Raw genomic sequence first — 27,458 nt, 5'->3', positions numbered from 1 at the left:
CCAGTTTTAAATGCTTTATTCTGGAGCCCCTCTCCACACTCTACTTACAGGTCAAGTCACTGTGCAATGGTGATGCAGAAAGCACTGATCTGCTGCAGGCCATCAGGAAAAACTTCCTGAGAAGCATGGTTTTATAGGAAATAAATCATGCTGAAAACTGATCCTTAACAGGTACAAAAAATTAAACAGATAAGGAGAAGAAAGAAAGACTAGATGCACTATTAAGACCAACATGTGAACTCAAGACTGCTGTGAAATATCATACAAAAAAGGCAATAAGGAACAGTAATGCAGCATTAAAGGTGGGAGTACAGGGCAGACAAGAGTTACAAAACATTCTGCTTCAATATTTCTCATCCATGTACTTCGTTCAACACTGTAACAGCAATGGAGAGCAAAAAGCACCAGACATCCAATTAAAGAAATAACGAAAGAGGAACATAAAATTAGGAAAAAAAGTGAAACCTTCACATTAGGGAAGGAATAATCTCAAATACATTTATTCAACAGAAACACACCACTTGGAAAAGCTGCTATGTCAGCATACATAGACAATACCATTATTCCAGCTCTATGGAAATGACTTGTTTTTCCTAGTCTGTAACCTCTTCCACATACAGTACTGCTGAGGTTATCCCCAGGTGTATGGCAGACACTGCACACACACGAACAAAGCAGCACACTTGGAGGAGTAAAACAGGAGGAAATTGTTCCCTTTGAAGTAGAAAAGCAACAATCAGGAGGCCAGGAAACATGGGACAAAGCATCATTGAGCCCTAAACACATAATTCCAATTAGGTGGGGACATTGTGCAGCTATGGCTTCTGCCTTCCAAAAAGCCAAGCCTCCCCCACAGTCTAAGTGCAGTATTCCCATGTGGGATACAGCAGTTACTGAAGTGACAGAAACCATGAGCAAGAAATCCTTGCAAATACATTTGCACTTGAGAAACTAATTCCCATTTTATCTCCTTACAGCTGGCACAGAAAGCAACTGTACTCTCAACTGCACAGTTGGAGTTTTTGTGGTGGGGATGTGTCCTGATTCCGACATGGCAGCACAGAGACCGTGTGATGCAGGGTTTGCATAGATAGTCTGTCCCCTTCCCAGCCCAAAGAACACAAAAGAGGAAGAAGTCACAGCCTAGGATTTTGTTGCATTTGAGAAAGACATGAAATTAGGAAAAAACCCCCCCAAACAATCCCATTTACAGAGGTTTCTTATATATCCCCAGGTAAGGGGGAGGTGGGGAACAAGACAAACAACACATCATGGCTATTTCAAAGCTTCATTGTCTTAATGAAGTTTATTACAGGCCCCAGTGAAAATATTAAGAATTCACTAACTCATACACTTCTGCACCTTTATCCAGGTTGTTGTTCTAGAGTGATTAAGTTCCTTTATTTATTAAAAAAAAAAAAAACCACAACCTTATTAATTTTTACATTATTGCTGTTTCTTACAACCAAATTAGAAAACATTTATGGAATCCACCTAGCAAGAAAAAGGCAGTGCTCCCAGAACAAACCAAAAGCATAAACACATGTTCTCCAAGGGCCTTTTCTACACCAGCTACTTAATGAGCAGGGGGAAAAAAAAAAAAAAAACAAAAAAACCAAAACCAACCATCCAACCTATCGCTTCTGTCTCCTGGCGTCAACAAATTTACCCCCCTTTCCAGAAGGGAAATCCTTTCAAAATAAACACCAGGATTGACCTCCGGGGTGATGACGCTGGAGTTCCAGAGGGAGGAGCTGCAGCTCTGTGCAATGCCTGCGGGAGTCCAGTGCTGCCCCGAGTGTCAGTCCAGGGAGATGATGTCCAGGGAGATGATGTCAGGAGCGCTGCTGCTGCTGCTGCTGGTTATCACCCCGGCCTCGGGCTCGGCCCTGCCCGAGGAGCTAACGAGCGTGCTGCTCTCCTGGTGGCTGGCTGAGGTGATGATGCTGCCAGGCGTGCTGCTTGTTAAGGTTGAGGTGAGACTATCCAAAAACATAGGAGGACAGTACTGCTTGAAACAAACAATGAAGAGTGAAGAGACTAACTGCACAAGGGAAATGTATTCTCTGAAGATACATCTTCCCTACAACAAGCACCAGACATGTTTCTAGTGGAACACCCTGAGGGTGTGCACAGCAAGAACCAGACTTGTACAAAGAGAGTAAGCAAGTGGGGATGGCATACACAAGCACTTCCCCACTATCCTCCCCTTTCTGCTTTTCAAAGAATCCCAGAATGGTTTGGGTTGAAAGGGACCTTAAAGCTCATCTTGTTCCACTGCCCTGCCACGGGCACGGACACGTTCCACTATTCCAGGTTACTCCAAGCCCTGTCCAACCTGGCCTTGGACACTTCCAGGGATGGGGAAGCCACAGCTTCTCTGTGCCAGGGCCTCACCACCCTGGCTGTATTCAAGTTAGTGCTGAGCATGTACTTGCTTTAGAAAAGCAAACTGCCAGTAAGGAGCGAGTTTCCAGGCCTGGATTTATCAGAGTAAGGCTAAACTGAACCCTCCTCAGTGCACCTACATTACTGGTTCTCACTGGGAAACCAGATTTTCCTGGGCTGTGGTTAGGTCCAAGTAAGTGGACTGCAAACATGGTTTGGATGACAACAGCACCCTGATAATTACTGGAGCAGAATGTCACAAAAATCAGACTTGGAAATTAATGCCACAGCGGTTCAGAAACTTACCTGTGAATCAACTGGGATTAGCGAAAGAAAATCCAGACCTAGGAGGAAGAGAAGGATAATAAATTGATAAGTCTCTCTTTTATTCACATACAACAAATTTAAGGAATTTTTTTTTTTTTTGTGGTTGTAGAACAGATTTTGCAATTGATACACAGCTTCTAAATGGAATATACCACTGTGACACCACTCTCAATGACTACTTCAGGCAGCAGCAAAACAAGTTATCTAGTACAAGTGGCTCTTTTTAAGAATGAGGATGACAATGATGTATTATTCACTGGATATTGCAGGGTGGTTCAATGTGGTTGCTTAGATGGAGGTTGCCGTTTGGAGCTGTTGGTTCATAATGCAAGTTTCACTGCATATTGTACCTGACTTGGCCAAACTGGGACATGAAGAGTGTCATCACATTAAAGATGCTGGAATGAAGTAAAGTCACAACATGCACAAGTCCAAAAACAAGCAGCAGGTCTCTTCCTCCACCCACGGGCAGCCAATAAGGAAACATTTCTAATATCATCCCCGTTTTGTGTCTAGACAAATAAAAGGAATGAAGAAGAGGAAACTACAAGTAGTTCAAAGTATATCCTCTAAGAGCAGTGACAACTAGCGCCCATCTTAAACACCATTAGCGTGTAAGCATCTAGGGCAAGATGTTTAGAATTATGAAACCAATGAGAAATTACCACATTTTTTTGTTTTGTTTCTAAATATTGGCCTTGTGTTTGCTATGTCAACAGAAAGAAATGATCGACTTACTCCCTCCCTCTCCCCTCACCTCCACATCTGTTCTGGTCAGTGACATCTCTCCTCCTCTTTTCCATTAGAGAGAAATTTTGAAGGAGATTTAAAGCTCAGTTGCATTTACAGAATTGACAGCTTCTTTTGTTCATGCGCATTCTAGAACTTCTGTTGATACAGATGGACAACAGTTCTAGACTTCCATTCTCTCAGCTTACTCTCCTAACCAATTTGAGAAAACAACTGATTTCATAACAAGGGAGAAGTGGAGGGAGGGAGCAGTAAGGGAGCCAAAATGGACAGAGAAACAAGGGGAATGATATCCATCTCATTGCCAAACTGGTGCTGAAAGAAGAGGAAAAAACCCAGAGATGTTGCAGGGAAGGCATGGAAACAGGCAATGGAGCAGGGAGAGGGGAAGTACAGGAGGCCAAAGTGACACCTGTCACCACAAGTCACCACTTCCTGGGCTCTGGGTTTGTTACAGCCGGCCAAGAGAACCCCCAGAGTCCCTATATACAAGTGTTCTTTTCAAGGAGCCAGGATAGAAAACAATCAGTATCCCCACCTTTTGTCTGATATTTAGCAGCAGTGTTGAAGAATACATCATAGGCATTTAGGGTATGTCTAGGTAAAGAAAGTCAATAGAGGTCAGCTCACAGATTGTAGCTCACCTTAACCTTTTTCATACAGTCTAGACAGAGCACCACCACAATCAGCAAGCAGAGTATCTATACCAAGGGCTGGGATGAGTCAGCACCTTCACAACTCTACTAACTTAAACAAGCAACTTCTCTCCCTCACTTCTACAGAGCATAACCACAGGATGTTTACACAAAGTCTGACTGAGCACAGCGAGAGCAGTCTCTGGCTGCTGTGCCCAAGTGCCAATTTGTACCCCAAAAGCAACGTTTGTCACACTGCTGTTGCAAAATGCAACCTGAAACTGGGCAAACAGCCTGTACTGGGCTTGTCTAAACATCACATCAGAGCAATACTGCATATAGTCTTGTTCCATTAGAAAAAAAACCAACAAAGTGTTAATCAATTTTTCAATTTTTACCCCCCTCCTCCCGCCCCCTTAAATTAATAATGCTGTCAGAACACACACGAAAAACATCCAGCACCTACCTGGCAAGTCCGATGAAATACTGGATATTGGTGGGTGATGGAATGGTACTGGGTACTCTGTTAATGAAGGAGGAATTGCAACAGCATCGACCGTCGTCACGCTGGGCACTCTGGCAGTGGATGGCTGGTACATGAGAACCCTGTTTCAGACAGCATGGGAAATTACAAACAACCTGGCCGTTAGTTGCAGAAGGGAAGCCACACACTGCTGTGCACTCTCATTCACAAGTCACTGGGTTACGACACAACTCCAGCGTGGCTACTCACTACAAAGTATCCACTCTAATTTCCTCTTTCATAACAGTCTTCATAATAACATGACCGTATCTTGGCTCTCAACAGCAGCTGTGACATAAGAGCAAGTTGGCATTAAAACAAAGTACAGTGCTGGAGTCACTGGTGACAAAGACAGAAATGGGTGTCTGTGAGCACACTCAGAGGGGTGTGCAGGTGGCCAAAGTCAGGAGTGCTCAGTCTGATTCATCCTCAGAACTCCTCCTCAGTGCCAATCTGTCATGCCGGGGGCATGACTGACCATTATCCAGCCCCCAGAGCACAGATTATACATGTGGCAATTAAATATAAGCCCACCTTACTCAAAGCCTGAGCCCAAGCTAAGTTCAGCTCTCCAGGAGCATACAACCAGCTCCAACCTTACTGCCTTTCCTCCTGCTGCCCGATCTCTTCACAACACTGTAACAGACACCACCATGGGTGCTCAGGCCACATGAATAAAGTAGTTCATAAACTCCAAGTCAGGTGGAAACACCCAGAATCCTGCACCCAGCTGCTTCACATCACTCCCTCCAGCCATGAGCGTTATCCACTCATGTCTTCCTCCCCGGACTCCTGTCTTTAAGCTACTTCTGGTGTCAGAAACTTGGATTTCAGACCCTCCCTTCATAAGCACCTCTCACACTTCACCTACCTGCCTATAAGACACCCCACGGTTTTGCCAAAACCAGCAGACAACACTGTTTACAGGAGACAAGTTGTTGCCCAAAAGCCTGGCTTTGACTTGGATTTGAAGAATGAAAATGCCATATCCATACCCAAAAAGCAAGGAAAACACATGGGTCATAGAGAGACAAGAAAACTCAGTCCTCCTACAATTACGGTTGCAGGCAGCCATGTCAAACACAGGAGCATGGAAAAAATCTTGGTGCCTTCTGAAACTTCATTAGGAGATGCACTTGTAGCTATTTTTTCTTGTAAAAATAAGAAATAGAGTCTCTTGCAGAAGGATTCCTCCACAGTCCTCACAAAAAAGCAACAGCATTTCAGTATTGCTGCTGAAAGTGGTTGAAGATGACCAACTCTCTGTTCACCTAAGCCCACACACACATTCTTGTGGACTAGAGACACAGAGCACCTGCTCATTTCTTCTGGCAAAACAGATGGAGTTTGGGGTTATTTACTACTATTTTAGTACAAGACATAAGAGAGACATGGACACGCATGCAGCAACACTAACTGATGAGCCATTACTAAAAGCTGAGCTTGGAGCAGCAAGTGCTGGCAAGCCTGACCAGTGCCCCTCGCTCCCTGCAGGTCTCCAGTGCCCCACAGGCCACGAGCAAGAACAGGATGGAAGACACAAACAGTACCTGAGCCGAGGTGCACAGATCAGGACAGAGAAAAGGTGGCACAGCAGTAAAGTTAAGCCTGGTGCTGAAGTCAGGCCTGACTATAAAGATGGAGCAGTTGCCAGAGAACTTGGGAAGTCGTTTGCTGTGCCAAGCAAGGTGCAGGACTGACTGATAACCATGGCCAACAACAGCGTTCAAGACATTCCAGAGCTTATCAGAGACATGGAGGAAAAGGTTGTCTTGATTCAAAACAGCAAAGTGCCTCCCTTGGATGAAAGACACCACACAGTCTCGCTCCCTGGGCACCAGAGCAGATTAGATAAAGGGTGTAACAAACAGCAAGATAAAGGATCACACTTTAAGATGACACTAACTTAGTAAGAATGCACAAAACTCCTCCACACGGCATAATCTACTTTCTCATGGGAACACTGTCCACTAGATTAGTCAGCTTCCTTTTCTATGGAGAAACATCCCTGCAAACACAGCAACAGTCAGTGCAAGTCTTTTGTAAAGTGTAAAACTATTTAACAGTGTTTTGCCTGCACAAAGTTACCGTATCAATAAAACCTTCTGCAAGAAGAGGCCTAGAAGTTCTCCTCTGGAAGTGTGGAGCTGGATCCCCAGTCCATTTCTCCACACATCAGTTTATCTGAGACATTACAGAATAACAACTAACTTTAAAATTGACAAACCCTTTGGTTGGGCTCCCTTGTATTTCAGACATGAATATGCACTTCCTTTTGGCAGGAGGATCTTCCTCTTCATCAGAAGAGCTTTCTGTTGTCAGGTCGATAACGTCAACTTTCTTCTTGTTAACCTCACTGGCCACTGTCACAGGACAGGGTTTGCTAACAACACTGGAACCTGAAGAAGAAAATAAAGCACTGGTGACATCAGCAGCTTCTATTTGCAACACAACCAGGAACTCAGATCCTGCTTTATAGATCACCTTCCTGGCCACTACAGAGAATGTTACAGCCCAGTAACTGTTCTGTGACCATTCTGTGTCCCACTGAGGATATTAAAGCACAAACTTTCGTCTTCACTTATCAGTTAAGGGATGCAAAAGCAACCTTTTCATTTTCTTAACTGCTATTATAAAGAGGAAAGACAAAGCCCAAAAGCGCACTCTTTGTTTCTTAGTTCAAATTACAAGACAGTCAGAAGTACTAAGCCCTCCACAAAACAAACACCAACACCCACATACATTATCCAAGCTACAATTAAGTCTCCAAGACTTTTTGCTGGTTTGCAATCAGTACCCAGATGTACATACTTTCTATTTTGGTACATTGAGAACTTGAGACTTTCACAGCTTCTTTCTTTGGCCTCATGGGGCACCAGGAGCCATCTTCTTGGAATTTGATCTCATCCACATCTGAACATTCATTAAGAATTTCCATAAAGAGCCTGAAAAATAAATTTTCCCTTTTGAGTCCAAGTGAAATTTTTCTTCTAAGTGAAAAGGAGACACAGTAGAAAAGATAATTATGATCACCTTCCACCCACTCTTCTCTCTCCTTAGTTCCTGCTTACCTGAAAGCCTGTAATTACAGCCTTTGCAGATATCAGAAAAGATTATCCCAACCTATCCATATTTCTTTCACTCCAAGATTACTGTAATTCAAAGATTTTCATACAAAAGCAGAAATCATCACCATTTGAACCAAGTCTGGCAATTTTTTTATGAGTTAAACTTTGAAGTTAACAGCTTTCAGAGACAGGGACATGTGAAAGGAAGACCTATCCCTAGATGTCACATTTGGATTTCTCCAGAGGAAATACACTGAGGCTCAAGAGTCTCATGATGCAGTTAGGAGATAACTCACATAGTTCTTTACATGAGAGGAGAAATTAAGAGTCTAACAGTTCCTCCCAGACTAAAGCATTTTGACAAAAAACAGTGTGAAATGGCTAAACCTCAAGAACGAAAGTAGCTGTCAAGTACATAATGAAAACTTTTAAGTAACTGTGTAATCTGCAAACCCAGTCTCTTACCCATCTAGTATTAGGCTCTCATAAGCTGCCTTTTTGTCACAGACAGGGCAGATCCAGGTAGGCTTCTTTTCATTCATTTGAAGATAAAGAGCAGCATCAAAACATTGCAGGTGAGTGCAAGTCACAGCCCGGCAGGGGATTGTCAGTCTCATTTTTCCCAGCTGCAGGAGATGCATTTAAAGAGTGTCAAAACTGAAGACAGAAGCAGGCCTGGATGGTTAATAATGAATCCAGAGGCACTGGGTGAAACAGCTCTCTCTGCTCCTACAGAGGTGCCCTGGGATAAGGGTGCTGCCAACAAATCCACCCCACCACAGGACGTACAATGCTCCTAAAGGAACAATTAATCTACATTCAAAGGCTTCCCAAAGCAGAAAACAGTCAGGAACATTTCTAATGGACCTGCAACCACGTTATTTCTAGGATCCTATTTTTAATAAATTACCTACTGAAGTACCTGCTTTCACAGTTTTCTTTTAACTGAAAAATTCAGGCGTTTTCCCGAGCTCCATGAACTAGTAAGACTCAGAATGACCAATTTCTGCCTGAGAACAGAAACCCCAAGGCAGCAATACCTTGTTACGAGATGATCAACTTTTTGTTTGCTATAGTAGCTGCAGTAAAGCCATCAAGACGAGGAGGTATGGATTTTACTTACTTTTACTGTATCCTTTAATTATAAACCAGCCTGCCCCATTAGCCTCAACACCTCAGTATACAAGGTTACTCCCTCTACAGACATCACTATACAGGCACAAGCAGCAACTTGCCTCAGTGCTTCACAACTGAGGCATTCACAGTTCTAAACCACAGATGGGTGACTGCTGCTACAGCCAGGTGCTTTAGATGCAGCCCTCTCCCCACTACTTTATACTGGCTCATTAATATAAAATATAAAGCCAGTGAGGTTTCTAAAGCAGGGCTTCTGAAAAGCAGCCCAATTCTGCACTACAGATGAAAATACAAATCTGTATCTGTAAATTTCCAGCCATACTTACAGGACACATCAGAGATACCCGCAGACTGGTTGTAGCAATCTCACTATCAGGATCTGCAGTTAGCTTTTCTTTAACTATTAAAATAAAGTAGGAAGTTACACACAGACATCCTTATTTCAAATGCTAATCTTGATTCACTGGTACATGTACTTTCTTCCAGCCATCTAAAAAAATTAAGCATCTAGGAAACTAGTTCGTAGCAGTATCAAACAACAGCTTCACTACTTATCAGCAATTGGCAAACTGCATCACAACATTATCTGATGCTGTTTGATTGCAGATGCACTAACAGCCACATGGTTAGTAGAGCAAACTCAACCCAACATGTGAAGAGAGAAATGAAACAATTATCGATGAGTAAGGTACGAGTGAAGAGAATTTTAAGATATTTACCTGCACCTCACAGCCCAGTAAGGGGTGCTCATGGCATTCCCATAAGGACATTTCAGATGGGATCTCTGGGTGTGCTCCCTACCAGCACAGGGGACCCCCACTCAAAAAAAGTGTGACACCTCAGTAACAGCAAAGGGAACCTGTGACGACCTGGGCACGAATTTTCATCTCAAAATGCTGCAAATCCTTCTGTATTACCAGGTTTAGCTTTAGAGAGACACCAACCACCCTCCGAAAGTACAGACAGGCAAGTTAATGAGACTTACTTAGTGCTCTGGAATGGTCGGGGTTTCTGATACCTTTCAGCTTTAACCTCTGCAAAAGCATAGCTGAAGTGAGCTGACGGACGAGATACACAGACATGGAGTAACTCTACAAAGAGAGTGATTAAAGGTGAAATGTTGATTTCATACAGTACTTCCACTATGTCAACAGATCACTATTTACACTAGCTGTAGCATACAGTAAAAACAAAAAAACAACCCTGACTTTTTGCTTAACTGTTATTAAAAGCATTGACAGACAACTTCAATTTTGTGGAAGACTAAGGCTGTGCCGGAATTCTCTGGCCAATCAAATTCAACTGTCTCACTCCAGTTATGACAACTAAGAAAAATAATTCCACAACCAAGAGACAACCTTGGCTCTTTTCTTGAAAAGATCAATTAGATAATGACACATCTCATACACACAGTCTTTAGGAACTCCTTACATTTGTATCCTAAATCCTTCCCTTTTCACCAGTGTCAGCGGGGAGTTCAAAGGATCACATGACAGAAGATATATGGTCTTTATGGTGCAAACAGTACACCTTCAGATGGCACAGAACTGCCCCAGTTTCTTTGTACCTTTTCTTTATCTTGTTCTGCACTTCTAAGCCCAGCTTTGTTACACCGTGTTCACTCTGCTGAGCCTGGCCCCGCTCCCTGGCATTTCCTACTCCTCCCTAACTCACACCACTTGCCAGCTTCTTTTGTTCAGTGCTCACTCCCTCTTTGAGGTCACTAATGAAAAGTCTGCAAGCCCCACTGCTGCAGGATAATAATGGTTTCATCTGTATAATGAGCACAATCCATGACCTTTTATTTCCACTCTCTGCCGGCCACCTTCCCTCTGGCTCCTGTACTGCCTGGGTACTGCACAGGCATTTTAGACAACACCTACAGCTCTGCTCTTCCTTTACCACGTAGAGGAAAACCAGCTCTTACCTAGACAAGCATATAAATTGATCTAATTGCATGTGAAGCCACTAAGAAACAAGGATTTCTGGGGGTTTTTTTTGTTGTTTTTTTTTTTAAGGAACAACCATCTGTTACCTACAGAGAGGATGCTACAGGCTCAAGTCTGCCCAGCTCTGAGGGGTTTACACCCCCTTCACTCAGCAGCCCTTCACTATCAACCCAGTCCATGCCAACACCACATGAGCTGCTGACACCCCACGCTGTCCCCCAGGGTCTCACTTTGAGGATGAAAAGCAACGGCTGCTATGCAAGTTCTGGCACCAACTTTAAACCAAAGAACTCGCTTCACCTCTCAGGGCAAGAGGGAGGATGTCCAAGCATTCCAAGTCATCTGCTTTGGCAGTACAGGAGGGAAAGAAAGCAGGAGTCAGCAGGAGAGCCAAGACCACACACAGCACTGGAGTCATCTAAAGATTCTGTGCTTTGATTGGGAAGCAACAACTTAGATCTTTCCCTCCACTTCTGTTTTAGAAAAATCACCCTTTGATGTCAGCACTGCCCTTCATTTATTTCATGAACATTAGCTTTCTCTGCAATTTATTTTTAAAATTTTAATATAAAAGCTTATACTGGAGTCTCACTTTGAAACATGCGGTGACTTCAGTCCAAAGAATTTGATTTTGAAGAACAACTTAAGCAGCAAACTACTTTGCTAACTGAATCCAGAATTTACACAACTAGTCAGAGATAAAGGAATAAGTAGTTTTTGACTTGCCAAGAGCTGAAAGAGTGTTGCAACAATTATTTAAACCTAGGATGAAGTCAGAAATTCCTTGCACTCTCCCTTTCTTTCTGTAATAAATCCACAAGGGGATTTACTATTTACACAAAAAGAATTTGCTATTTTTGACATGCATTTCAGGCAAACCCTTAAAGGAAGCTTTCTAATGTGAATCCCATAAGGAAGTCTTTCCATCTGTATGTGAATCTTATATATATGTGTTACTGAAAACTACCACAGTTTTAGAGCAAACTTTGTTTCCTGGCACTGATGGTGAGTTCAGCCACCTAACACCAAACACTTGCTGGTGTTTGCCTTGCCAGGCAGCAGGGGGACAGGAATGCTAGAAGAGGTTATTTAGACAAACTTCCCATACCCTACAGAACACACAGGTTACCTTTCCAATTTCAGAAGCCCAGGAAATGGAAATCTGGTTTGGCACTGCTGACGACAGCCTAACTAGAGATGTGATATTCAAGGGACGGCCAGGTCGCTTCTGTTCAATTCCATTTTTTGGTGGAGGAGCATATCCCTGTGGGAAGAAAGGACAATTAATGTGTTACCAAGTCTGCTGACACAGACTTGTTTTAAACAGATCCATGGGAAGCATGGATCCAACAGGAGACTGCAGCTTTGTCTTGCACAGAACTGACTGACAGATTTCATTTAGTTCAAGACGGTGTTGTTTTATACAAGAAATGCTCCCAGAAAGAATATGCTGGAAAAATGTGTATTTCTTTACCCAGAGAAACTCATGCATTCACAGACTAGTGCTTGGGAAAGGAGTCACTTTGAAATATGGTAAGTCTAAAAATAAAAACAGTAATAAAAAAAAAAAGAAAAAAAAAAAAAGATAAAAACAGCCTCTTCCACCCCCTAGACCAGCAGACCATAGGATAATCACTGCCTTTAGTGGTGCTCACCACAGATGAGTGACCAGGAACCTCACCACGTGTGCTTTACCCCAGAACACAGAGGCAGCAGACTCAAGGGGACTGCTGACAATTTCACATTTAAAAGATGGAATGATTTGCCTTTTCTTTAACCAGACAAAACAGCTGCAGCCATTTACAGAGTATACATCCCTATTGCTTTGCTGTAGTAGGTCTTTCTCTACTAATGAGCTTATATGGATGAATACACCATTCCTGCAATATTTAGGAGGGTATTTCCACCCATACCATACCAGCCAAAACACCCCTGCTGCCTCCAACCTACAGTGAAGCTGCCCTGCTTTCAGAAGAAAAAGAATGCAAATTCCCTTACGTTTCCCAATTTTTTTCTTTTTTTAGAGACAGACTCTGCAGTGCACGTGACTCATTTTAGTGAAGCTTTTGTTGAGGTTTTCTTCCACAGACGTTTTTCTTGAGAACAGATTCACCCTAAAATTCCTACAACAAATTTGAAGCCTTCCCTTCCTATCCTCCAGGAGCTGAGAGCACTCTGCTTGCCTTTCACAACCAGAATGGCCTGTTTAGTCAGGTTGCCAACTCCAGTGGCAGGCAACTGCCAACATTATTTGGACCTTAAGTCTTCCATGCTTCTTCCAAGAACCATATTATTCAAAGCAGGTATCATCTGCTACAGTCAGGAAATTTATCAACAGAAAGAAGACTGCTCTTCTATCTGGCTATTTCCAACTTGCCCTGCCCTACTGGACTGTGGCCTTTGAAAGGGACCTGCAGTGGCCTACGGAGGTCACTTTTGACTTCCCTACAGGAGACTTCGACAGGAGAAGCCCTCGCTGTAATGCAACATGTATCAAATCCTTGTTACCAGCAGGGCAAGCTCTACATTTATTCCTTTTAATTCAGACCCAACACTAAGAGGAGGACACAGATGTAGGAGTACAAAGAAACACTGTGTTAACATGAGCTGGCACAACCTGAACCAGCATTAGCACACTGGCAGCATTTCCACGAAGCTTCTGGTAAGGACTGCAGCCAAGGAGATGACCAAGAATAACGTACAGACACCTGCAGAGGCGAGAACTGCCATACCAGAGAAAGACAGGTCAGTGCTCACTTATGAACTGTGCAAGCTGGCACCAGAGACTGGTATCATTACTTACCTAACACCAACACTACTGAGATGGACAATGCCGGTCTTTGAGGCAAAGAGGTTATCTTACTCTTCTTGTAACAGAAAGGAACCACGAGAGGACGCAGACAGTGACCACATCAACTAAAAAATGTCTGCAGAAGCACTCAGACTGAGACTGTATTTTTCATTCAGCTCATAGTGAAGGAGGAGGGGAAAGGAAGTTGCCAAGACAACAGTGTTTTTTTTTCACTTTCTCACCTAAAGTTCTGCTAAACAGATGAAAGAATCATCTTATGACATGCAGGAAGAATCTACAGAATTTAGATCCAAAGCAAAGCAATAATCCAAGGCTACAGTTTCTGCCATGACTGTGACAAGTTACGCACAAAATGGAGAGTACAACACAGCACAGCAGGGTGTAAACTATATTAACTCCTATAAAAACTGTAAACTGTATTAACAAGATACTGATGTCCACAAGATAACAACAGCCTCAACTCTTTTTGGTTGGTTGCTGCAAGAAATTAAGACAATCTGCCAAAGAAAGGAGAAAATGCTCAAGGTCATGGCAGAGAACGTAAGTGGCACTTGCAAAAAGTACTGACCAGAAAACATACAAAAGAAACCCTCTTATACCCTGAAGACATAAGTAGGGGGAAGAGAAACTGAAGAGTCTCATTGAAGCTGCATAGAGGCACAAAAAAAAAAAAAAAGTCATGGCTGCATAAGGGAGGAGGGAAGGTACAGGACAACACATCTGACACACCAAGACGGTTACAAGCATTCTGAAAAAGAAGTTTCACACTTTCTCCTGCCAAGCAGCATCTTTGCAAACCCACTGCTGAAAAACACCTCTGTACTATGACTTTTTCCATCTTCTATAGGTTCCAGAACTATTTCTGAGTGGGTTGTGTAAGAGCTTCTCTCTGTTCTCTTGAACAGAGAAACCTATTCCAGAGATATTTCGAGAATGAGTGCGCTTTTCCCTTTCTGCATGTATCCAAGCAGATGACCCTGCCCATGTACCGCAACATCAGACACCAGTGAAGTGTGACTGCCAACACCGTTCTGTCCCAGTATCAGCAAATGCTGGAAAGCCTAAGAAGTGCCTGTTCATCCCCATAATTAACTCTGCTCTACCCAGAACAGATGCATGGCAATGTACAAGTGGCACACAAGAAGGTGATGCCGTTCCCTTGTGACAAGGAAGAACTCAAGCCTATCACAAACTCAGATTGCCCACACAGCAAGAAATACCACCCGCAAATAAACTCAGTCTAAGGACTTATGAGGAGGATTCTCCATGCAGACACTGGTTTGTTCCTGACATATTCTGTTATGTTAACTGCAACAGATGAGGTTCACCATAGGTGGCTACAACACAGTTAGCCATTACTGCTATTAATCATGTTACAGCCACTGCATGGACTATCTCATACAGCAAATGTACAAACCACATGCCTAACCTTAGAAGAATTTGACTATTTGACTAATAGCTTGACTATTTTAGAAAGCCAACATTACAGAGGAATGCAACCTCCCCCCCATAAGCCACCAAGAAGGCACAAATGATGCAAACACTTACCGGCAATGGAAAAAGCTTCCCATTTACTTTAATACACAAACTATTAGGATAATTATCTTCTTGAGGGCAGCTTGTCTCTGCTAGGCATAACCTGAGTACACAAAAAAGAGAAAGCATCATTTTCAAGTGTCCCCACAAACACTTATGTTACATTAGCCAATTAAGAAGTTTTAAGAGAACATTACAGAAAAGGTACCTTAGTTGAACTTGGACTGTGTAATCTCTCCTGCCTCCAGGCAAGAAGTCCCTATGACAAAGAGAAGAAAAAAAAAGAGAAGTACCCATTAAGACAGCAGGACTCATATCCCAGTCATACACAGACAGAACTGGCACACCTGCCCCAGCATCACCAAACTTTGCTCTCATTTTTCTTTTATTGATCTATGAACAAGTCTTACAAGCGACACTTCCGTTTGGCTACTGCTAAGTTATGCAGGACTTCAGTATCGGCATCTCTATCAACAGTTTATAGTAGCCATAAAGTTTGATGATGCCAGAGAGGAAAAAGCACCTATGAATTGTTTTGGTTTACACCAACAGGTCTTGCAACAACATGAACCCTGGGACAAACGATAAAAGCAGTCTTCCATTCCTGCAGACAGGAAACATGCAGGGAAGAGAAGCTTTCCACCCCTCTAAATAGTGTCAATTATTTAAAAATCAGTCAATGTTAACTCTTTAATGGGGTAGGATTTACCCCAAATGCACACAAATTCTATGCACAGTAGTTCCTGAAGAAAACACAACAGATAAACTCAGCATAACTTGAGGATTATCACTCTGCATCTACAGAGCACATGATGAACAAAATGAACAAAAACCTGCACACTTTCTCTTGAAATTTTGCAGAAGTGTACTTACATTATGCCACACTCATTTCTTACCTGGAAATACAGATTTCTCTGACTTGCTGAGGTGTTAAAGCAAAGATAAAAAACTTCTCTTGGAATCGCTGAATACTGCTCTGTACTAGAAAAAGAGAGACACAAAAGAGGTTGAACCACAGTGATTAAAGTCATTGATTATAGCAGGATCTGCAATTGAGTTTTTCCTGGAATCAGGCAGAAGTCATTGAATGTACTCAAATTGTGGCTGAACTGCATGTAACTGTCACAAGGAAAGCAACAGAACAAATCACTCATTCAACTACACTCAGATGGCTTAACATCATGTTACACTTCAGTACTAAAGCAGCTTGGCAAACTGTGTTACAATCCTTTCTCCCAAGGGAGGAAGGCTCAAACAAACACACAACAGAATATTACACTGGATACCTGACATAAGGAGGACCACAGAGATGCTGACAACTTCTGTAACGTACTACAGGAAGAGAATGTGCACCAGAAGTTATCAATGGGCAGCTGGGAAATTCAGAAACAGTTAAAGGTAACTAAACCTTTGGGGAGGGAGGGAGACACCACAACCCCTACTGCCAGAGAAGCCAGCTAGACTTTGTGTCTGGAATTACCCATCAGTAGCATCTGGCAAAAAAACAAATAACTACAACTTTCACATCAGAGTCCAGCTTGTCTGTCAGTGATGGGAAGCAGCAAGATTTTAGTATTAAAGGTCAATAGTACGCACGTTTTACTTTTCTACTTTCCTTCAACTTGAAAACTTAAAAATCTTGACCTGAAATAAAGGAAGGCTAGACATGTCCAATTTAAAATAAGCAGCAAGGAGGACATATGCAAAAACAGCACAACTAAACCAGGCATACTTGTGAGAGCTGGACTGCCTTGGACACTGCAATATTGAGCAGATATCTCTATGCCCAGAAAAAACACACAAAAAAGAAGACAAACTTGAAATAGAGCCCAGGTGGAGCAAACACACATCAAGTTCTTCAAACAGTTACAAACAGCTACACTGTGCACACATGCACATACACACCACAGGAGGCACTTGATATTTTAAAATACTTGAGTACATGTCAAAAAGACCATAGAAATATTTTGCTATTTAATTAAGTGGGGGTTAAAACCACACACCTACACTTGTGCTCTCATGTTAGTGCAAAACAATACCTACACTCATCCCTTTTAAGAGTTGCAGTGAAGTGGACTGAACTCTCTGACCTACTTGTTATTTGAATCCTTAATTCCCAAACACCCAAAAACTGTTTGTTCCATGTCCCAGTTGCCAAGGTCTACTAACTGGGAATACAAGCTATCCACATAAATATAAAAATATTAAATAAAAGATGCCATATTTGCACATGAGTCCTCAATTAGCATGACTCTCAGTCAGTGTTACCATATCCCTATAACATCTGAAGGGTCCATTATTTGCATATCAATTACTCCTCATATCTGATTTCTATGCTCATCCAGTACATTGTGGCACTGACAGGTTATCTCTGCAAGGGTAATGACAGCACAAGCCAGAGCTGTCCATCACCAAAATAGCTATTGCACCAATACCCAGGTAGATATTAAACCCTCCTCTAACAGGGTGTCACAACAGACACAAAGAAGTGACAACTGGCACTGTAAATAACATTTCTTAGTAAAGTTTTCTGCTTTAGGTACTGGAGTATGACCAATGATCAGTATATGCCTCACTGAAACATAAGTCACAGACTTATTCAAAAAATAAAATGTTTAATAGGATGCAAACAGCTTATTACTAAATAGTTAGGGAACTTTTTTTGCCTTTTAAGGTAAGCCACATTGAATTTCAAGACAGAAAATGTAGTTCCAAATAATTAAACGTAGAAGACTGAGGCACTTGAGGAAGACAAACTGGATTTCAGGTTATTTGGAAGACAAAGGTCCACTCCACGCTGTAACATCCAGTATGGCAACAACCTTCAGGTTAAGAAACCTTCAGCACTCTGAGCTCAACACTGAACATCCCAACACAAAGTATCTCTTTCAGTGACAGATGTCAGAGCCTGCAGAATTGTTGCAGTGAGATAAGGGTAAAATAGACAAATGAATTTGTTCTCTTTACATTGTTGCAACTTGTAAGTTACTGAGACTCTGAAATCCTTTTCCTATTGACCCCGCCAGACCTATTCCTCATCTGTAACAGGCAGAGTTTTCAGGTCCAAATCTTTCAGCCAAAAAGTGGAGATTCAGACAAGGCATTAGGGAGCATTTATTTATCAGGAGCGTGATCAAACATCAGAACAGGCTTTTTGGAGAGGTGATCAATGCCCCAAGCCTGTCAGTGTTTAAAAGGCATTTGGACAATGACCTTAAATATTACTCTTCAACTTTCGGTCAGGCAGTTGGATGCCCATTGTAGGTACCTTCCAACTAAACTACCTGGCTCTATTATTTAATATTCAAAAGACAAAGGTCTTTAATCATATCACATTTACAAAAGAGAGCACTATTTTCCATGAAGTGTAGCTTTGCACTTCTGGGGACAAGTGGTGCAGAGAGGGCAAGCGTAAAGATGAGAAAGGAAGGGTGTTGCCACTTCTCCCCAGGAGCAAAAAGCCATTTAGGTCTGGGCTCAGTACTGTCAGAAGCAACACTTATTTCACGAATTAAGCCATCCGCAGAGGTGGTAAACACTTACCTAGACTGGTGGGTTTTATGAGCACATCAAGCACATCGTAGAAAGGTAAGCTTTTCAGCTGAACATCAGGATGAACGGGTGGGATTGGAGGGGACGGCTGCTGCATCTCAAAGTGGGACTTAGTGTCTTGGAGGAGCACGGACCTGACAGGCGAGGAAGGAGACTGAGGCGTGACCGAAGTGGAAGGGAGTGTGTGAATGCCAGAAACGGCCAGGTCAGGCTCCACAGGAGAGGAACTACTGTCCAAGTTGAAAGCCGCGGGTTTTATTGCCGATAAATCTGAAAGTCCCTCGATCGTCCTGGGGTACCGTCGCCTATAGAGTTCTCGGATTTTGATCTGAACTGCCGGGCTGCAGCCGCTTTTCACTAAGTGCAGAGCCCTCATCAGGAGGTCATGTTTGCGCCCACTTTTGTTACGTCCAGCAAACCCCAGCAACACTTGCAGTTCAGAAACACGAAAACTTGATACCATATTCTAGAGAGGAGAGAGAGATAAGCACAGGTGAGCCAAGAGTGCCCCAAGGAGGCCTTTTCAAGGAGCATGATGAAGCATCTACTTTCCATCATCGCACCTTAGGTACTACCCGCACCCTGACAAAACAAAAGAGCACGGCTGGTTTAAAGTGAAGAAACAAAGTGTCCAGGATGCAGGTTGAGTTCGGCTGAGTTAATAACTTCAAAGACTCGTTTCCACAGTGAAACAATACTAACAAACCTTTAATGCAACTCATGGAGCATTACCTTAAACTCACAGGCAGAAGCACATTCTGTAACACAAAGTAACTGGCTCACTTCAAGGAACAAGCAAACAACAACAACAAAAAAATCAGATGAATCAGTACTGTGACCTGCCTTCCAACACATTTCAAGCACTTCCTTACTTTATTTCTCAATTTCTGCATAGTTTGTTGTGAAATTCCCTTTATTTTGGACAGAGTGTTAAAAGCAGGCATGAACAGAGACAGGCACATCAGGTTTCACTGCTGAAAATATGGCACAGCAAGGCAGAGTTTTTAAAAAGCCACATTATATCTTACTGTATACATTCTATATACATCATACAATAGACACAGACTGTTTAGCCAACAATATTGATTCTTCAAATGTCACAAAAATCTTCCTGTCTTTTTCGTATCACATTCTGGCAACATGTGACACAAAGATCTCGGTTACTTGTGGAAGACTTTGAGGATTGAACTATGGTGTTTTGACTTTGCCTTCCCTAATCCTTACTACACAGAGCTTACACCCATGTGTTCTAACACAGATCTGATCTCAACTGAAGTTATAACACAACTATGGCTCAACCATGGAGTCAATCACCAAAAAACTCAAAACTTCCCCTGTGCCCCTGGTTGTTTGGTCCCTATCCCCCCCCCCTTAACATTGTGAAAATTGTTTTGAGAGTAAGACAGACCACCAAATTGTGTCAGATGAAAACTGAACTTAGAACCACAGAATCAATAAGGTGGGAAAATCCCTCTAAGATCAGAGTCCAACCATTCCCCAGCACTGCCAAGGCCCCCATTAACCCATGTGCCCAAGTGCCACATCCACAGAGTGTTTATATCCCTCCAGGGATGGGGACTCCATCATTGCCTTGGGCAGCCTCTGCCAGGGCTGGACAATTGTTTCCATGAAGAAATTTTCCCAGATATCCAATCTAAGCACTATCACCACTCCCAATGCAACTTGAGGCCGTTTCCTCTCATCCTGTCCCTTGTTCCCTGGGAGCAGAGCCCAATCCCCCCCTGGCTCCCCCCTCCTGTCAGGGAGTTGCAGAGCCAGAAGGTCCCCCCTGAGCCTCCTTTTCTCCAGGATGAGCCCTCCCAGCTCCCTCAGCCCCTCCTGCTGCTCCAGACCCTTCCCCAGCTCCGTTCCCTTCCCTGCACACGCTCCAGCCCCTCAGTGTCTCTCTTGTCTGAGGGCCCAGAACTGCCCCAGCACTGGAGGTGCCTCAGCAGTGCCAGCACAGGGAGGGCACTGCCCTGGCCCTGCTGCCACACCACGGCTGGGACAGCCCCGGGGCCACTGGCCTCTTGCCCCCCTGGGCACACCTGGGCTCGTGTCCACTGCTGTCAATGGCCATTTTTTGTGCCATTAAAAGACAGCAGGAATAAGTAGCCAGGACATGACTTTTCAAGGCCACATTATTTGTGCACATCAAAACAGCCATCTAAAAATACTATGGCAGTACTCTCATCAGGCACACCCTTTCTTCATTGTTGAGGAGACATGAATTCAGACACTGAATTTCAACATTTCCAGGTAGCCTGTTAAGATATACTCATGCTTCTATCAAGCATATATTTTGATCAGAGCTAACACAGCAGCCTTGAAACAAGTAGTCCCCCCAACACCCTGGCTATAAATGCACCACAGACACAGGAGGCAGAGAAAACAGTCACATTTGGCACTGAGCGGCTCACCCAAACTTCTGAAGAGCTCAACAGCAGATGTCACCTTAATTTCATCCCAGCAACTTCTTTCAACAGGAAAATAATATAATACAAGAGGAGATGGAAACAGAATTCCACAGAGTTTGCAAACTGCTGGAGAAGTTTAGTTTCCACCTGGCATTCCCCTTCTACTTTTCCTTACTCTCAGTCAAACAGGGTGAGGAAAAAGTGTTTCAGCATTCATAAAAAATGGTTTGAAGCACTATAATAGCTTTATAGTTATGACACATAAAAGAGGAGCTGTGTTAAAATACTCATATTCATGAATTTACTGAGAACTTGATGTTACATTTTTCTGTAGATGGCTGCAGAAGTTTGATAGCAACTCCAGCTCCTTTATTTCAGAAGCAGGCAGTAAGTATGATTCTGGATTCCATAATCAGAATGCAAATGAGCAAAATAATCCCTTACACAGATTAAGGAAACAGCATGTATTGCAAAATACCATCTATTACCCTGCCTGCTGCCTTCTGTGCATTCCTGCAAGTTAATCAAGGTGAAATGTGCAGTCAGTCACACCTCAAAACAGCTAACATTTCACAGGGAAATTCCACAAACTAGCACTTCACTACACCATGGATTCCATTTTATTAGAAGACACAGGCTGGATTCAATACCACGGTCAGAAAAATTTTAAATTAACACCTACATTAAGAAGTGCCTGGGAGTATAAAAAAATACACATGGTTTTGTCCATTTCAGGCTTTTGAAATAAGTCTTGCAAGGGTAAGGTTTACTGTAAGTATTTAAACACTGGCTTTTACAACATTTCCCCCCTAAAGCTGATTCTACATTCACTTTAAGGCAACAACCACCATGTAAATGAAAACACACCTCATCTGATCAACAAATTCTGCCTGACAAATCTGAAATAAAAGAGGCGAGAATGTGCAAACCTCATGAAGTTCAACAAGGCCAAGTTCAAGGTGCTGCACCTGGGTAGGGGCAATCCCAAGCACAAACACAGCATGGGTAGAGAATGTTGCTCAGCCAGGTGATGCTCTATGGAGACCTTGGAGCTCCTTCCAGTGTCTAAACAGGCTCCAAGAGAGCTGAAGAAGGACTTGGGACAAGGGGAATGGCTTCCCACTGCCAGAGGGCACTGTTAGATTGGATATGAGGAAGGAATTCTTGGCTGAAAGGGTGGTGAGGCCCTGGCACAGGTTGCCCAGAGAAGCTGTGGCTGTCCCTAGATCCCTGGAAGCATTCAAAGCCAGGCTGGACAAGGCTTGGAGTAACTTGGGATAGTGGAAAGTGTCCCTGCTGTGGCAGAGAGAGTGGAACTGGATGGCCTTTGAAGGTCCCTTCCAACCCAAACATATCCATGATTCTATACACATTTTACCTTCTTACTCCATTTACAGACATAAAGTGGACACTCTTATCATCAACACAGTTTTATGGACACAACATACACTTTGGAGCATTTATAATTACGGTGCAAGGCAGGTATTGCTTCCAACAAACCCTAACAAGTTATTTTCTTTTGAGGTTCCAGCAATATTGCAGAAGACTGCAGCCTAGTTATTAACATGCTTTTCACATCACTCAATTAAGATTAGACATTCAAGTTGTGTCGTGTAAATGCCATCAATTTTCTCTTAAGAGAAGTTCTTTACAGCTGCACAGCCCAATAAAAAGGCCTTTTTAACACAGAAGACCAAAGCTATTTTAGTTTTAATGTTTCTCCATGAACACAAAGAGTAGTTTGACAGAACTCTAAAGAAGGAAATCAGACTACATAATTCAAGCACTTTTATATTCCAGAAACATTTTTCCCCCTGAAATTCATACTTGAAGGTCATATGAAGTTTCTTATTACTAAACTTTAGCAACCATGATTAATCAGCAGAAATACTGTTCCAAAGCATTAAGCCGTAGGTGTATCTGATGTATCCTCTTTATGAAAAAAAAAAAAAAAGGCAGCTAAGGCCTTGCAGGCATGAGGCAGACTGCTACATTCTCTTCCAAAAAAATACTTAGAGCCTTCCCAAAACAGGACATGAATTATTATCAAACGTATGTTGAACATTTAGAAAAGCTCCAGGCAAACAGATTCATCCCATAGGCACTCCAGTTTACAAATAGGATGAATGGGAACATCAAAAACACGTCTTCAGACAATTTTTTTTTTTAACTATTGGCACCTCTTCTTTTGAGTGATGAAAGGGCAGCCCTGCAGCCAGCCTGAAACCCAGTTCCTTTTCCCCTCCATACCTCCTATACTATTTCTGGCAAGCAACTCAAGTGAGTTGCTATTAATTATCTGTTAATTTCAAAGGTATTTAGGTATCTAATTCCCAGAAGGAGAGTATCAATACTTATGGATATCCATCACAGTGCCCTGGGAAACATGGATCACAGCTCCAACTTAAACCTGAAGAGGAGGAGATAAAAGAAGAAGGGTCACCTCTGCCACAAAGTTTACACTGGGATGTTGGCTAAACCCTTGGAGACACCTTGGAATGAGGGTTGAGAATGAATGAGGACACCGAGCAAAAACACAAACAAGTTTAAAGGGAAAAATAAAAAACAAACAACAGAAGGTTACCTTAGGAAAAAATGAACCAACCATTCCTAAACCTAAAACTGAGACAGAGCGCTGTTGTCCTCAGACAAAGAAACTCAGTTCTTCCCATTATATTTTTACAAGCGAGCTCCTCAGCTGCACCCCAGCCGTGTTAGTGCTGGAAGAAGCCTCGGTGTAGGAAATTCTCTGGCGATTGCAGCACATTTCCCGCCCCTGGTCGCACCAACATCAGCTCAGCCCTCAGACCTTCCTCTCAACTAAAGCCCAGCTCACAGTAGTTCCTATTTAACCAGATTTTATCCCTTCTGTAGCAAAGTCTAGGTCGGGGGGACAAGGTGAGGGGTTGGCGTGCCCGCGGAATTCCCAGGAAGAATTCCACTTTTGCAGGTGCGGATGCTGCAGAAGGAACAACCTCCTCCTTCCGAACAAAGATACCCGCGGATTGCTCAGGAAACGGGAGGAAAAATATAAACTGTGCAGTCAGCTTTTTGTGTACACACCTTAAAAAATGAAAGGTCACACACACACACACAGACAAATCTGCTACAGCACAACATGAAAGACACTGAACTGGAGATAAAACAGGTCTGAAAAGCCAACATCGCGCTCCGCAGGCACAGCTTTCCCGGCGGGAAAGCAGTCCACGGATTCCCACAGATTCCACAACTATCAGCATTTTCAGCAACCCGGGGGTTATTCATCGCCTTCCCTTCGGCTCCCGGCAGGCGCCATGCGAGCCCCGGGGCCGCACGGCAGGGCCGAGGCGGCTCTAAAATGTCGGGAGGCGCGGGGAGAACCCCCCCGGCGGCGGCGGCGGCAGCAGCACAGCCCGCACGGCGGAGATGGAGAACCGGGCACCGAGAGGGAGGGTCCCCCCGGGCAGACCCCGCCGCCCCCCGGGGAGGCCGGGGCGGCCCCGCTCCCTCCGTCCCTCCCCAGGGAAGCCGCGGATCCCCCCCGCGCCGACATCTTGTCCCGCCGCCGCCTCTCGCCCCCTCCTTCCCCCTCACCCGCAGCTCCTCGAAATCCGCCATTTTCTACCCGCCGCCGCCGGACGCCGCCGCCACCATCATCGTGCACCCGGTGCGCGCCCCCGGCACGTGACGGGGAGGGCGGGCCGGCGGCGAGGAGGGAGGGAGGGACGCGGGGGGACCCTGGGGGGAAACCGGCCCGCTGCGGTACCGGGAACCCTGGCGGGAAACCGGCCCGCTGCGGTACCGGGAACCCTGGGGGGAAACCGGCCCGCTGCGGTACAAACACAGCGGCAACCACGAGGGGAGACAGGGCCGGCGTGCCACAGACACACCGGGAACCGTGAGGGAAATCGGCCCGCTGTGGCGCAGACACACCTGCCGGTGCCGGCAGCTGCAGGGTGGCAGGAAATCCAGCCGTCATGGACGTGATCCCGGTGGGATCACAGAATTGTTAAGGTTGGAAGGGACCTCTGGAGATCATCCAGTCCACACCCTCCCGCCCGCCAAAGCAGGGTCACCAGGAGCAGGTCACACAGGAAGGCATCCAGGTGGGTTTGGGATGTCTCCAGAGAGGGAGACTCCACGCCCACCCAGGGCAGCTGTTCCAGTGCTCTGCCACCCTCAACATGAAGAAGTTATTCCTCGTGTTGAGGTGAAGCTTCCTGTGTTGTAGTTTACGGCCACTGCTCCACATCCTGTCGCTGAGCGCCACTGAAGAGTCTGGCACCGTGCTCTGACACCCACCTTTGAGATGTTTATGTGCATTACTTATGCCCTCTCAGTTTCCTAGACTAAACAGGTGCAGCTCCTGCAGTTACTCTCTGCTCATCAGAGGAGACTCGTAATCATCTCTGTGCCCTTCACTGGACTCTCTCCAGTCTTTCTGGTACTGAGGAGCCCAGAAATGGACACACCTGCTGTGCTCCCTCCCCTCCAGGATTAACACTCAGCTCTTCAACAGAATTGTTCTGTTACAAAAAGAAAAAGAAAAACAGCAAATCACAGAAATAATAAATAAAAAGTAACCCGGTATTGCAATTGAAGTGGATTAAATGGAAAGCTGTAAAATCATAACCTTTCTCAGTTTATCTACCCAATCAAGAGCACTCTCTCATAATTTGTGTTATAATGATGATGCAGCACATTTTATTAATAAAAAATGAAGGGAAAATGTCACCAGCAGTAAGCTTCAAAAACTGGATAATGGGTTTCCCGCTGCAAGGGAAATGTTGAGACATTTACAGAAAAATAAACATCGAGGTGCAGCTGAGAATATTGTTTTCAAAAGCAGCCAGAGATCATTATCTAGTCACAATAATTACCTAGTCACAATATCCAGTTTCGTTGGCAACTGGGCCGTTAAACCAAACGACCAATTTATTGCAATAAAAAATAGCAAAGACTTGGCCAACAAACAGGCAAGCAGCCCAACCAACCCCAACAAGAAAATGAAGAGACACTGGAAGAGAAAGGAGGTCTGAAATGCAAGACATATTTGGTCATATGAACCAAAAGGCAGCTGTTTCAGCACAACTGACGGATTCAAAGCAGTGACTACAACAGTAACTAGTGGGCCAAGGGTCCAGGCTGCTCTGCTGGGGGGGATGCTGGCAGACAATTTTGGGAACAAGTAGCTGAGCTTTTCTAGAGGATACTGATCTCTACCATACACACCAGCTATAGACACTTAATACTGCTATAAGACCTGGGCACCAGGAAACTCAATAATTACCATTACTAGAGGTGATTTTGCAATAGCTTTCTGAAGCAGGCTTTCCTTTTTATTTGCTGTCAGCTACTCCAAAATAAACCTTTAGCTATGCTAAAATTTTTAACCACAGGCACAGATATCTAGTCCTCAGCATAAACTGGTTCTGTGCTTGGTCATAGGACACCCATTTCCTTGAAGTTATAAACATATGGACTTTATTAATTCCAAGCCCCTTTTGTTAATGAAAACCAAGAATTCACAGGCTAATAAAACATGCCATCTGCCACACCGTTGTACAAGTTCGACTCCCAAGTCCATCAAATGCTTGTTTTTCCCTGCAATTCAACACTAGACTAAAGGGGCAAGCTGTAGGTTAGGCTCTCTGAGATCATTAAAACACAACCAGACCAGAGCTTTCTCCTTGTCCTTTTTGCACATCCCCACAGGTTCCTTCCTGCAAGGAGAGACAACAGTGTTCAAGGTCACATCAGAGCCGGGCATTTCTTGTGTACATTCACCTCTCACTTCATAACCACATCTTTCAATATTCTCATTAATCCCATCCTCGATATCCGCTGGGATAAGAGCTAACGATATAGTTTATGTTTTAACACCTCACATGCATAAGAGAATAAGAGTTCCTTCATCGTATTTTGTTTTCCTCCACCTTTTCCTCGCAACCTTTCTGTTACACATCTCTGGAGCCATATCCTCAAAAAACCCCCAAACAAAACAAAACCAAAAAAGAAAAACACAAACCAAAAAAACACCCCAACACCAAATAAAACAACTATACTTTTGGTCCTTCTCAAGTTTTTTCTTGGGTCCCTACTTCACAAAAGCATAGGCCACAGTCATATCCTCTCCCATTCCATTATCTCCACACTGAAATTTCTCTCAAATCTCCCTCTTCTGCTTTTACAGTAACAAGAATCACTCTCCCCTTTTGCTCTACTTCTTCAAAAACCTGCTGTTTTATCAAAACTCCTCACACACACATCAACTCTAGGCTTGCACTCCACAGTTACCAGGCCATCTTACCAAAATTTCAACCATTCCAACATTTCCCTTTCCTCCAAACTTTTAAGAAACCTACCTCGAGTCTCTGACATCCTT

General features: G+C 43.7%; 1 protein-coding gene across 11 annotated transcripts; it reads right to left on the bottom strand.

Annotated features, from left to right (window-relative positions):
• Positions 1-27,458, bottom strand: PIAS2 (protein inhibitor of activated STAT 2). 11 transcript variants are annotated; one of them, XR_007907152.1, is made up of 15 exons: positions 27,439-27,458; positions 18,669-19,143; positions 16,022-16,106; positions 15,334-15,384; positions 15,138-15,228; positions 11,907-12,041; positions 9,814-9,919; positions 9,155-9,228; positions 8,157-8,317; positions 7,435-7,568; positions 6,851-7,022; positions 4,567-4,706; positions 3,066-3,227; positions 2,695-2,732; positions 1,911-1,982 (listed from the first exon to the last, which is right to left on the bottom strand). XR_007907152.1 is itself a non-coding variant. In XM_051803675.1 (14 exons), exons 2-14 carry the CDS (start codon positions 19,138-19,140, stop codon positions 1,802-1,804), a joined length of 1,869 nt encoding a protein of 622 aa, XP_051659635.1. In that variant the 5' UTR covers positions 19,141-19,143; positions 27,439-27,458; the 3' UTR covers positions 1-1,801. The 11 variants fall into 11 exon arrangements, 7 of the variants coding, with proteins under 7 accessions (XP_051659635.1, XP_051659637.1, XP_051659636.1 ...); XR_007907151.1 differs by having other exon boundaries at positions 1,915-2,008; XR_007907155.1 differs by lacking the exon at positions 3,066-3,227 and adding an exon at positions 4,004-4,062 and having other exon boundaries at positions 1,923-1,982; positions 27,439-27,457.

Source organism: Manacus candei, unplaced genomic scaffold (genome assembly GCF_025592945.1).
Source record: "Manacus candei isolate 608988 ecotype Guabito, Panama unplaced genomic scaffold, ASM2559294v1 h1tg000059l, whole genome shotgun sequence".
NCBI classification, from domain to species: domain Eukaryota; kingdom Metazoa; phylum Chordata; class Aves; order Passeriformes; family Pipridae; genus Manacus; species Manacus candei.
The sequence above is the reverse complement of the archived record's forward strand: the minus strand, read 5'-3'. Positions and strand labels throughout refer to the sequence as shown.

Excerpts from the sequence above, each read along its gene's own strand:
- PIAS2 (XM_051803678.1), bottom strand. The coding sequence starts at position 24,691 with ATGGCGGATTTCGAGGAGCTGCGG. Across the intron at positions 15,229-15,333 it reads ACAGTCCAAGTTCAACTAAG|GTTATGCCTAGCAGAGACAA; the intron begins GTACCTTTTCTG and ends TTGTGTACTCAG. Across the intron at positions 8,318-9,154 it reads GGGTATCTCTGATGTGTCCT|CTGGGAAAAATGAGACTGAC; the intron begins GTAAGTATGGCT and ends CATCTCCTGCAG.